Source organism: Misgurnus anguillicaudatus, chromosome 10, assembly GCF_027580225.2.
Source record: "Misgurnus anguillicaudatus chromosome 10, ASM2758022v2, whole genome shotgun sequence".
Taxonomy (NCBI): Eukaryota; Metazoa; Chordata; class Actinopteri; order Cypriniformes; family Cobitidae; genus Misgurnus; species Misgurnus anguillicaudatus.
In genome coordinates, this window is record NC_073346.2 from 15,716,383 (window position 1) to 15,729,756 (window position 13,374).

At 39.3% G+C, this 13,374-nt stretch overlaps 1 protein-coding gene across 6 annotated transcripts in view; it reads left to right on the forward strand.

The window, feature by feature from the left end:
- Positions 1 to 555: 555 nt before the first annotated feature.
- Positions 556 to 13,374, forward strand: part of fhod3b (formin homology 2 domain containing 3b) — a 189,262-nt gene continuing 176,443 nt past the window's right edge. For all 6 annotated transcript variants that reach the window (XM_055209661.2, XM_055209662.2, XM_055209664.2 and 3 more), the window contains exon 1: positions 556 to 858. In XM_055209661.2, coding sequence (XP_055065636.2) covers positions 694 to 858 — 165 coding nt within the window. In that variant the 5' untranslated portion in view covers positions 556 to 693. The remainder of the gene's footprint in view (positions 859 to 13,374) is intronic.

Below are 13,374 nucleotides of genomic sequence, written 5' to 3' on the forward strand. Positions count from 1 at the left end.
TAAATAGGGAAAACATGGAAGTGTTTGGTGGCTTCTAAATTCATCCCTGTTTGGATCCTAAGGAATGAATGGGGCTAGGCTAAATGCTAACACTGCTGTAAAATTATAATAAACTGACTTGTGATCTCGTTAAATAATGTAATAATCTTTCTGAATATTATGTTGGTTTAGTTTTAGTATATTATAGTAGCAACTGTGTTTTTGTGGAAATTATGGTTAGTTCGACTTGGTATGGACTATTTTCACGATGATGTCTGGCGGTACTTTTCTCTTTTTTACTGAAATGACAAACGACTTCTAAATATCAAAGATTTTTGTGCAGTCCATCTGTAATATAATCTTTCCCACTAGGTGTCGCCAATCCGCTGGCTGTGGCACTCGCAACTTCAGCGCTGTGTCTGCATTTGAATTTGAGCCGGAGGGAGTCCCCCAATCCCGCTCCAGACATCAGACTGTAGCTCTCCCGTCCCGTCCCGTATGCAGCAGTCTGCCTCAGCACCTTGCCATGCCAGTCCGATATCCCCTTGGATACTACCGACACTCATCTTGCAAGAAACTACTGCAGACGCACAGAGTATAAACATTAACTGAAGAAACCGGAGTGTACCTGGATTGTCACTTTTGCACTGCGTCCAAGTCTGAAGGATTTTTGTGTCTGTGCCGACTTCTTAAATCGACGTGTATGGATGTACCATGGCTACGTTTTCATGCAGGGTGCAGTTCTTAGATGATACTGATCCATTCAATAGCACAAATTTTCCCGAGCCGACCAGACCCCCGCATTTCACATTCAGAGAGGATATACCGCTCATCAATCAGATCGCCGGAGTTCACAGACTTCTCAAAGCCCCACACAAGGTATTTCACATTTACTTATGCATATTGTTTTCATCCAACGCGACTTACGGTGCTTTCAATCCATAGATACATTTGACCAGTATGCGTCTTTCCTGGGATCGAACCCGCAACCTTTGCGCTGCAAACGCAAACGTAACGTTTCATGCACTCACTGTAGTCTAAATCATCGAATTTATTACAGTAGATACTTTTCTGCTGTATATCTGATGCAGTGTATCTGGAGGACATCATGCACTTATGCTGTGCCAATACTGATAACTGATACGATGCCAGGATACTTCACTGCGTCTCGCGCGCACTGCGTCAAGGTTTGCGCTTGCCTGCGCACCCTGTGTGTTGTTTATTTTTGTCTTTACTCCAAAATCTTATTAAACAGACTTGTCAATAGTACAAAAAAAAAACACTACCTGCATTGTTTATAAACAATCATGAATCATCACTTTATGACGTCACAGTGGACTTGAGGAGTAGGTAAATGGCACGAGGTAGCTGACAATATTTACATTTATGCATGTATCTGACACTTTTATCCAAGCCACTTACAGTGCATTCAAACAATACATCATGTGTGTTCCCTAACACTGACCTATAACCTTTAACTTTTGGACTCCAGCCCATAATGCAGTGTTCCAAACTACAGTAACACTGGACATTATGTTTATTCACATCCTGCCTCGCAGTCTGTAATAAACCTCACCTCTCCTTCATTATAGGCATGAGTCCAAATCAAGGCTCTTCTTCAGCTGGATAAGTTATAATTGTTGTCTTAAACATCATTTCCAGCACATAAACAGTGTTATCCTCTGAGCAGGTTTGTGAGTGCTGTTATTGTGGTCTTAGAAGAATGCATACCGTAGCAGCTGAGGGCCATACTTGGGTGGACTGAGTGCCTGAGCAAGCATGCCATGTTCATATAGTCTGGAATCTACAGCTGTCATTGACACTGTCAGTGATGACCGATATGATTAAAAGGTCTCCCGTGGGGCCAAACCATGTTTGACTTAGCATTATTGTATTGTATTATTACAGTACCCAAAGATAAACTGCAGTTTTCCCTCATCCACTGCAATAAAGGAGTCTGTGTTGAGCAAATATGAATCAGTGGTGTACGGTGAACAGTGAGAATGAGATGTGATGAGTGATGAGGCCGAACGCATTCAACATCATCACGCAAATGAGGCGGTTGCATGGTCCATCATCATCTTGATTGTTATTTTCACTCAGAGCAACATTAACTGATAGATCTGATTTTGTGTATTATGTGTTCTGGCTGTCATACAAGGAGGTTTTGAAACTTTTAGATTGTTTATCAAAGATTGCATTGTTAGAGCTTTTAATATTATATTCCTGTAGGACTATCATTTTAAACTAGTTTGACTCTCTGGAACATACCGTATTTGTCTGTTCACACTTGAATAAAATCAGGAAGAATCCCAATGTTTATGTTTAAAATAGACATGTTTTAGCGGCCATTGAGGTCCATGACAAATACACGGGTTGCTCGAATGGATTTTGCCTAAAAGAACATGAACCATATGGCGTGACACTATATTGTTAGTATTCAATGGCCAATTATTTAGACCTCTTGGTGATAAGAGATCTTTGCTCAGCCAACAAGAACAAATAATGTTTTTAAAGAACATTAGAGGGTCACGAGGGTCAAATGTTTGTCATCACGGTTTGACATAATTTACACACTTTGATAAGATATAGTAGAGATATCAAGTGCAAACCAAAATCAAGAGATTGGATACAAATCAGTGTACACATTAATTAAGAAAACTCTTGGTTTTTGCAGTTTTTGTAAACTTTCCTGTTGACATAGTTGTGACATTTATAGTCAATATATGATCTGTCACACCATATTAAAACCCTAAAATTGATTAAAAAAAATGAGGCCAATATTTATTTTAGACATTTTTAATGCTCTTCTGGGGAAGATTTTTGCCTTTATTATTCTGTTAACCACCCTTGCTTTCTTGAATTCTCTGTTTCCATTTTCCTGATTTTTTTCACTAAACAGAAATTATTTTGCTCTACTGAAAAATCGCTGGTTTCATCTGGTCTCCCAGCTTGGTTTTAGCTGGTATTGCTGGTGTAGCAAGCTGGTCTAGCTGTGTTTTGGTCACTTTTTAAGCTGGTCTAGGTGGACTTAGCTGTTCATGCTGGAAGACCAGCTGACCCACCGGCTTGACCAGCTTTGCCAGGCTGAGAGGACCAGCTTAGACCAGCTACTGCAACCTTAAACCAGCTAAAACCAGCTAGCAGCTTATGCTGGTCTTTGCTGGATTTTTCAGTAGGGAGTATAATTTAAGTGCTGCTCTAGCTCCAAATTCGACTGATATAATTTATGATACGTTCAGACCTTATGGGATAAGATGCTACCCGTGGTCCTGTATAATCTTTATTGAGATCTACAATCTACCATGATGATATAGTTGTTTAGACACTTGTGAATGGTATTTTATGTAGCATCCCACTATACGTCTGACTGGTGACGCTCAGGTCACACTGGTATAAATAGTCCACTGCTAAGACTGCCTCCATGTGAGCAGACTGTGGGATAAACACAACACAAGCAGAGATTGAAGAGCATTATGTTCTTAAAGCTTAATGAAAATGGCTTGGGCTCTCTGTAATGTTTGACACATATTGTTAGAAACTTGTCAACTTTGGTTTATTTTATACTGATAATAGAAACCCACAGATAAGAAAAATCAGAAATTTGATTCAACATCCTGGTTATTATTACAAGACAGAAAACAGCCAGAATAAAGAGCCAAAGTAGACATGTTCAAGGACTTTTTTAAAGCCGCTCTATGCATTTTCGGCGTTTTTGTCAAACAGCGACCCCTAGAGTCGCTGGAGAATACTTGCAACTGTCGTAATTTCCCACTCTAGTTCACCTCCGAATAATGTTTCACAATTTCATACAAATATAGAGCTACTGCATAGTCTACTAAACTACAGATGATGGTAATAGGATAATAAGAAGTTTATTCCAAGTGTAGAGTGCATATAATAATAAAGTAGCCTACCGCGTTTGCTGGCTTATAACGTTTTTACATGACTGCAGCTAAATCACAAGTAAACAGTCTATAGTCTATCATTTCATTTGTGTTCTTTTATTGTAATGTAGACATTACAAAATGCCATGACAAAGTTAATTGTGTACGTTGCGTTATTTCATAACATTGGTCATTATAATGTCACTATACATGATTATTGCTATTTATCATAATAGTTAACAAATTGTGCATGTCTTAACTATTTACAACCTCTAGGCTAATTTATGTCCGGATAATTATGTGAGATATTGACAACTGTTGTCATGATAATCGCATGACATACTACAAGCAAGCGCAACAACATACAACATAGACCGCAAACAAGTTTACAAATAAGAGATTTACTTACTAAGTTAGTCCATCAACAAGTTCGCCAGATCAGCATCCCATCCAGTGCTGTCTTTTAGCTCACGCCAACGAGTAAAAACCTGACCGAGTGGGACTCTTGTCCAGTTCCTAATGGGGTCAGATTCTCTTTTCCTTCTCTCTTCTTAACTTTTAAATTGTTTAGCCTCACGTCTCAAATTCGCACGTGCAGTTGTTATAGGCTTGACCGACTTCATGCAGCGCTGCAAGAACCGACAGCCGGATGACGTCAAAGTGCCATCTCGGATCATTCTCGCGGTACTTTGACGTCATCCGGTGGTCGGTTCTTGCAGCGCTACACAAAGTCGAACAAGCCTAATGTGTGTGACATCGTTGCCGTAAAGCAAGTCTGATTCTCGCGAGATTTGTCAGGGGCGGTTCTCTCAAGCTTGCATTGCTGGTTTTTCTAGCCGCGTCCTCCCCGAGCTTCAACAGGAGGATGATTCGCCCTACTATGACTTTGTTTACCACCGAAATAACTTTGAAGCTGTTATATTAAGGTAAAATAACTGCATAGTGTGTCTTTAAGTGTTTTACCTCTTATATTTTATTGCTTTGAAATAGAACCCAATTAGGGATGTGCATCTCCATAACTGAGTCAGATTTGATGTGCATCCTGATGCATAGCCTACGATGCAATACATTAAAGATACATAAAGCAGCTACCGATACGATGCGATACGATTCACCCGGGATACGATGCACTGCGGTCTGATTTCGATTCAGTTCAACACGATGTCATTCAATGAAGTATGATGCAATTAAAAATATGATGCTACGCAATTTAATATGTTACAAATAGTTTCCACACATTGAATTTGTGCAAAAATTCTTTGCTGCCTTAATTTCTTTTTGTTTAAGCAACTCAGATTTACAAGTCATTTTAACTTGATATTATTTAACTTGACTAGAAATGAGTTATAGTTGAAATATAAACATAAATATAGCTGAATTATCATTTTATAAGCTGTAGCAACTCATCTTTTGTCACGATAAATAATAGTCAGTCAAATCCATTCCGCTAAAGGAATGATCTAATAAATTCAACTCCATTACGCATTTTAGCTACAGCCTTAAAGGGACACTTCACCCATTTGCATTAAGCTTTGTATAGTTAGAAACCCAGTCATGTTTTGAATGGTCATGCATCATTTCCTCAGTTGCCGCTGAGACAGGAGAAATATGGATTTCAGTGTTGCACTTCCTTCTTTCAATGATGCAAAAATCATAATTTTGCATCATTGAAAGAAGGAAGTCCTATATCTTTGTTGAGGGGGTGAGACTACAAACACCCCTTTTCTCGGTCAAATAGGCACCAAATTCTAAATTTATGTTACATTAATAAAGAATAATGTTTCCACGGGTGAAATGCTCCTTTAACATTCCCGCTGCTGCTTCCTCAAATCCATTTCATTTAAATTATATGGACTCATTTAGGGGCTAATCACACCAAATGCGCTTTAAACGCTTGGAAACGCAAGGCGCGACACACTGCCTTTTTAAAAAAAGAGCAGTGCGACGCGGCTTTTTCTTATTGCTTAGCAACCACCGAGTCAGCTGTCTTGTCAATCAAATATTGAAGCGTGAGCTCTATTTTGCTGTTAACTGTTATATAAGCAGAAACTTTAAAAAGAGGGCGCTTGCTCTGACCTTGTTTGAGGGTGAGAGGTGCACAAACACGCAGGAGAGAGTGAGCGAGTGGAGTCCGTTTCTTCAAAGCAACTGTAAACTTCCCTCACCACAACGTAAGGCCCGCCTCTCCCCTCATTCGATTGGACAATGGAAAGACGCGAATGATGTCAGGCGCTTCTCCGCTCTAAGCGCTCCTTCAAAGCACGCATGCTGCAGCTGGCGGCAGATACCGCAAGGCGCTCGGCGCGCATAAACAACGCGCAAACGCTCCCTGCCCATAGAATATCATTCAAAAAAGGCGCCTGCAACTGCCATAAACGGTTTTGGTCTGATCAGCCCCTTAGAGTCCATATAATACTCCATTTCGTGTTTTCATTATACTACTGTACTTCCGCGACACAAGAAGATAAGCAAAGCTATTAGGGTATAAAAAATTGTTTAATTATAAGAATACAAGAAAATGGCATCTTGTAATGACTTGGTGGAGGATAGCTCTACTTCTTTTGCCATGTTATACTCTGTGACTTTCATGACACACAAGCCTCGCCGGTTTCCGTACTGTTGTAATACGCCAGCAGATGATAAGCGAGGGGCAACCTTCCGATCTCTCTGATAAAGCCAATACGGAAGTGATTTAAACTGCAATTCATCGACTGGCCGCTAGAGGCTGGCTCCAAAACGGAGTCAATTCCAATAGACCCCCATGTTAAAATGACAATCTTTAGAGCAGAAAAAAATATGTTTACAGCCTGGTACAAAAATTGTTTTGGGTCTTTATAGCTAATTTTGCCCTTCATGACAATTGGGAGGAGGTAATTTTTTTTTTGTAACTCATCCTTTTAAATTATATTAAGCCTTAAAGCTCCAGTGTGTACTTTTTTTAGTTAATTCTTAGCAAAAAACCCATGTTTTCTTCCAAAAGTATGTGCTCATTCATGTGTAATTACTTCCACCCCACTAATCAAAGTATTCTCGTAAGTGTAGAATCTGCTATTTAAAATACATACGATCGAGTCGCTCTCTGGCTGAATCCATGTTGTGCCTCCATCTTTGAAATACATTCGCCGACGAGGGACATTCCTGAAATTCAAGCTCCGCCTTTCGCGCTTTCAGAGTACACTCAAGCTGGCCGCGAGCTGAAGCCTACGGAGGTTGCATGTGTAGGCGGTATACGTCATCAAGACAGTCTTATTTCAGAATATTAACAATTATAAAGCTGACATTTATTCTTAGTTAATTGTAAATTGATGTAATATGCTTATGACTTGCGAATGTAATGCTCAGTTAATTTAAATAAACCAGGCTTGTTGACGTATGCAGCCCGGATATGCGACCTGCGTTAGACTGAATCCTTCGGCCGCACGCCGTGATAAACCTGCGATCTAATGCTTTGAAAGCCTGTTGAAGAACTATTCTCGAGGACATTAAAACAAGTCGCCAAGGAAGCGAAACAGGCATTTTAAACGACAACGTGACAGGAAAAACATCAAGACCAAAGTCAATATTGGAGTTAGTTTTCCAAGATGGGTCTCATTGGACAATGAAGTTGCTAAGTTATCTTCACCACAGGTAATTCAGCATATTCGTTTACATATACAGTTTATGTTGTAAACTTGAAGTTTTATAGTTCCTTGGCTAACTAAACATGCATGTGGTTTAATGTCTTGGAACAGCCACACGCCGTCTCTCCGCCCATTTATGTAATCTGAGGTAACTGTTACTGAGATAAATGTTTTTCATCTTTTCTGACCTCTAACACAAACACACGGTGTACAGCGCTATTTTTAGCCTTTCATTGATAAAAGCGTCTGATCTGCGCGTCTTTCGTTTCATTTTACAAGCGTGTGAAAGTTGAGCGATCTTATTTCACCAATATCAGAGAAAGCTCTTACATATACACGGACATGTAACGTTTACTTTAACATAAGCATTGGACTCTGACATATTAGTTCGCGTCCATTTAAACCCGTCATTACTCTAGCTCATGATTAAATGACAGGAGAGGGACTCGTCCACAGACCATCTCCTCAGTAATCTGAAGAGAAGCGGTCGAAAATGGACAAAAAGAGACGGATTTAAACACCAAGTGTAAACGTAATGTGTCTCTCTCGTCCACTTGTGATCTGATCGACGAAAACACATCTTAATACCAAGTTTAACAGCCCCTGTGATAATTTCCTCGCGTGGATGAAAAAGGAGTGTCTAAGCTACGTTTATGGTTGCTTTTTGTATGTGATTTTAAGCGGATATATACAATCAGACTTTTTCCACGTTAAACATAAATCTGTGTGCTTTGATGGATCACACGCAAATGACATTGCAAATTGTTCATTTTTTTCATTGCTTTTGGTTTGTAGCTACTGGAAGCCATGTTAACCTTGGCATGACACGGCCGGGCCACCGTACGAGTTAAAACGCGTTCCGAATGGGGGGGGGCTAGAAAGTAATATTCAGTTGGTTGTCATATAGACTTTCACCGCTTGATGGGAGTAGATCCTACACAGTGGAGCTTTAAAGTTCTGCATAATTAAGGGCGTGGCCACTTGAGTGACGGTTGAACAGCCACTGCTATCACTAGAGTCGAGCTAGGCGGGCGTGGTTTCTGCAACCAGCCACCTCAGCTTCACCCACGTCCCGCCTCTTTACCCATTTTCGGATATCTACGAGTGATGCGCTGTGACGCGTGGCCAAGATGGCAACAGCAGGCACCGCCTACTATTGGCTTCAAAAACGATCCTCAGAAACTTATGGGAGACGTCACGGACACTATGTCTATATATTTTTACCATCTTAAAATATTGGCCACTTTCTAAATAATAAAAGTATAACGCATCTACTAATAATTATACATAAATAAATCAGTTTTTTACCGATGCATCACATTGTTAACTCTTTATGCCGATGCACAGAGCGACTTGGGGAATCTTCTCATCCCTAAACCCAATAATTTACAAAAGTTGATTTCAGCTGTCTCAAATTGTGCTTAGATTTAAAAGAGCACCCTAAAAATATAGGTTACTTTACTTAACATCATCTCTCTTTGAAACTTAAAATTACAGTTTAATTACTTTGTTTGAAACTTTAAATTAAAGTTTACTTTAGGTAACATGGATGGTCTAATAAATTTGTTAAACACTGTATATTATAATAATATTAATAATTTAGAACCGTTTTTTTATACTTGCTCAATAACTGAATTTTGTTTCTTTTAACCAAAAAAGCATTGCAGCATAGTCTCCTGAACTATTAAAGAGAAACCTCTGAGAAATTCAACTTTGGGAATAAACATTTCCTCACTGTCTGTCTATCTCTCACTTTTTTTGCTTTCTTGTTTTATTTCTCACACGCACACAAATCAGTCACACTCACTCTTGCGCTTGATGTATGCGGCCCTGCACCGAGTAACTTTTTTCGGTAAGCCTTTTCTGTCTGCGCATGGATTTTGCTAAAATTACAGAGTCTGGTAATGAGAAGTTATGCTAAATGCTGTAAAATATAGGCTAGCCCTTCACATCTGCGGCTGAACTCTGGATTAGCCTTACACATTGTTATGCAGAGTTGAGGTTTTTTGCATCCCTGTGACTTTTTCGGCAGTGTTTGCAGAAAACCTCCACGTTTCTGGTTGGCTTCGCATGCCTCTACAATGCAAGGGGTTTTGTGGTTCCTACACATGACATGCTACAAACCTCTTTTAACGTGCTAATTGCGCACTGTATATTTAGAAAGCGACCAGAGAAGATGTTTTATATATATTTAATGAAAAACAAACACGTAAACACTCACTGTGTCACTCACATCAAACGAGTGAAGCGTGTTGAGGACTTTTTAATTTAGTTGATGCACGTTATTGCGTCATTTAATTATGACTTTGATGTAGAAGTAGAGTTGCATTCTTTAAGATTTTGGCACGCAGACAGCTGTCTGTTTCACAGTTTACTACTCTAATAAATAGCAGAATGTTTTAATATGCTACATTGCAGTTAAAAGGATGTTTTTTAATGTATTCTTCCCGAATCTAAATAATTTTTCGGCTACCAAGGCATGTGCAATGGATGGAAACTGACGCATTTTCCTGTATGGGAAAAGCAAAGTTTTCATTTTTCTGAATGCTATACTGTTCCACTAAACTAAATCTGGGCCTTAAGATGAAATCGAGGGTAAAAAATTTTGTGAGCGATGCTCGTTCCCAGTCTACTCTTATTTTTAGGTCATCGTCAGATCTGACTTTGCTTGCCAGTGCTCTATTTTGTGGTTGGAAGAGGAAGGCCAGGCCCGGCTTTCCAGCCTCATGACCACACAGGGTCACGGGGTCAGTGACTGGGTGGGGACCCATCAGTTACTGTATACTGTTAATCCAGGAGCTTTGAACTCAGATTAGCAGCTCTCCCTGTCCTGGAAGTCTTTGCTAGAGCTTTAATCCGTGCACTACTGTTTAATCAGGATGTTTTTGTGTATTTATCCCTATCTTTAAATGCTGTATATTTACCTGGGGATAATCTCAACTTCAAAACTGTCCCATATACCTAAATTCACAGTATATGTGTGTTGGCCTGTGATTGATAAAGAAAAAAACAGAGAATCGGCAATGTACAGTATCACAGCTTACTACACCCTGACAACTGATTTAAGTGCACAGCAGATGGGCTGAAAAAGTAAATCATCAGCTGTTAAGTTGTTGTACCTAACTAAATAAAACAACTTTTTTAAATTTTACACATTTAAGGAAGAGAAAAACATTTAAAAGATGACCAAACTGTCCAAAATTATATTATTATGAAGATCATTAAAAGTATTCCACTCCTATACTAATGCTTGCACATGACATCGCCAATTGTGGGTTGATTCAGATTTAAAGGGGTCATATAATGACATTTTTTTAAATACTTAAAATAAGTCTTTGGTGTCCCCAGAGTGTGTATGTGAAGTTTTAGCTCAAAATACCCCACAGATAATTTATTATAAAATAAAATAGCTTTGTAGGTGCGAGCAAAAATTTGTCGTTTTTGGGTGTGTCATTTAAAATGCAAATGAGCTGATGAAATGCAAACATTAATCGCAATGATTGTGGTTTGTTAAACTTAATTATGCTGTCAATTATTTTTTCTCTCTCTCTTTGTCTCTGCACTAAATGGCATGGTTGGATAGTGCAGATTAAGGGGCGATATTATTATTATAATTAGACTTGCTACCTACATCATAAAACCTTTTTCGTAAAAATCCCATGCTTGCAGAAAATGGTTTAACAAAACTAAGTTACTGGGTAGTTCTTTTTTGCATTTTAAAGGTTGATAGAAGCACTGGGGACCCAATCATAGCACTTAAATGTGGAATAAGTCAGATTTTCACGCTATGACCCCTTTAACTCATTTCCCACCATTTGTGTTTTTGAAGAAACCTACCCATATTTTGGTGCTTTTCCATTGCATAGTACCCCTGTTTCTAGTTTGCACATCGTGTTTATCACTACCTCTGTCCCACATGACAGTTTCTGTACAAACACCGGTGGCGTTGTCAGCCTCATTTGAGTTGCATATTCACATATAATGCGCACGTGCAAATGTGCTGCTACAAACTGCAAGTCTGGAAAATATGGTGTTCCTGGTTCTAAAGCTGTGGATGTTTTTCATCGCTAAAAGGGAGTTTGGGAACTTATAGCAGAGCAACATGTTTGCTCGAGCCAGCGCAAGCTAGCACTAATGTAAAGCTAATCTTTACATTATAGCGATGGCACTGGTAGTGACGATTCTCTCAGACCAATCAGTGATCTACGGTGTTTTTGCGTCACGCTTGGTATCAGCTCGGATTGCTTGGAACCCCAACAGAGGTGGTACTAAAAAAAGTATTGGGTACTACGTACTGCACCCAGTGGAAAAGCTCTCAAAAGTCAGCTGACCCGACCCGAACCAAACTGTGGGGTACTATGCAATGGAAAGTGCCATTTGATAGGTGATAAAAGAGAACTAATGAAGGTATGATGAAAGTTTTTTTTTTTGAAAGCAGATGGTCTGTTCTTTCATTTAATATATTGTATGTTTATATTTATAGAAGAGGCATTAAACTTTTGTGAAAATCATGAAAAATGCTTGCAGGTTCCCATCTTAATACTTTATAATTTTTTCCCTAATAACTTAATCTAAAATTCATTTTGTGCATTATTTATTTTTAATTGGGCCAATCACTTTTTTATATTATTTTTCAGTCATAATGGAATGGTAGTAAACTTGATAACATGTTTGCCATAGTGCTTGTTTTTGGATGCAATCACCTCCCTATTAAAAGATCTGATGTCATTCTAAAGAGAGGCTGGCAAATCTCACACCATCACTCTGAGGCTCATGAAACACTCCCTTCAATCAAAATTTGATGGTGGTTTGAGAGAGAGGGAGAAAGAGAGAGAGATATTGTAGAGTCATTGAAGGAAGACTGTTTTACAACAAATGCCAGCCCATTACGGTTAAGCTCACGCTGTCCGTGTGTTGAGAGTAATGCGAGGCACCTGGCAGGCACCTCGGTGGCACAGAAGAATGCTGTTCTGATCCATCCTACGGTACAGCTGACATGAAAGAACGTGAAGCTGATCCCAGCTGTGTCTGATGGTTATCAGAACCAAAAGTAACGCCCGGCCCGGTGACGAACCTGAAGTACCTGCATGGGGTCCCTTTCAGCAAACTATCTGGGTCGACCTGAAAGAGATGGAGCACATCTGGAGACAACAGAACAGAAAATTTTTTTTCATCTGTAAATTACCCTGCCAAGTTCTTAGGAAGCAATCTACTTTCTGCCTCTTGAAGTTGTAAAGGCTCAAGCCAAGACGAGGGAGTTTTGGCCGGAGACTGAAGTGCAACACTTTAGTTTGAGGGTCTAACATAAGGGTCTTATAATAACATAATGGGCTATATATAACATCTGCCTGAGGATTTATGCCCCGCACTTTAATGTGTGCAGTGTTGTAAAAAAGGAAGAGTATTGTCTTTAGATCTAAGTCGGAGTTATTTTAAGCTAACAGAGCTTGAAGTTACAAGATGATTCAGGATCGGTTCCCGTTACTTCAAAAAAAACGAGGCGATTCAATTCTAATCTGCATCGCTTCCCTGGTCTTCTGTGATGAAAACCTGTACACCGTGTCCTTAGCAGGCACAACTATAAAGCGCCATGCAATACAAACCTCAATATCTGTTCTGCTAATCTGGATTTTTCCTAACCTGCCGTGACCAAGTAGGTCTATAATACCTTGAGAAAGATATCCGCTTACATTCCCATTTATCTCAGTGGCAGTTGCTGTACTCCATTTAATTCCCTTAAACATCAATAAAGTCTCCAGAATCTTGCTTCACATTATATTAAACATCAAAGCTTACTGTGATTTGGCCACTTTCTGCAGTATTTCAATGTCAGTGAGTAGAGTAAATATACTTTTCTCGAATGACATGACAATAAAACTTGAGCAAAC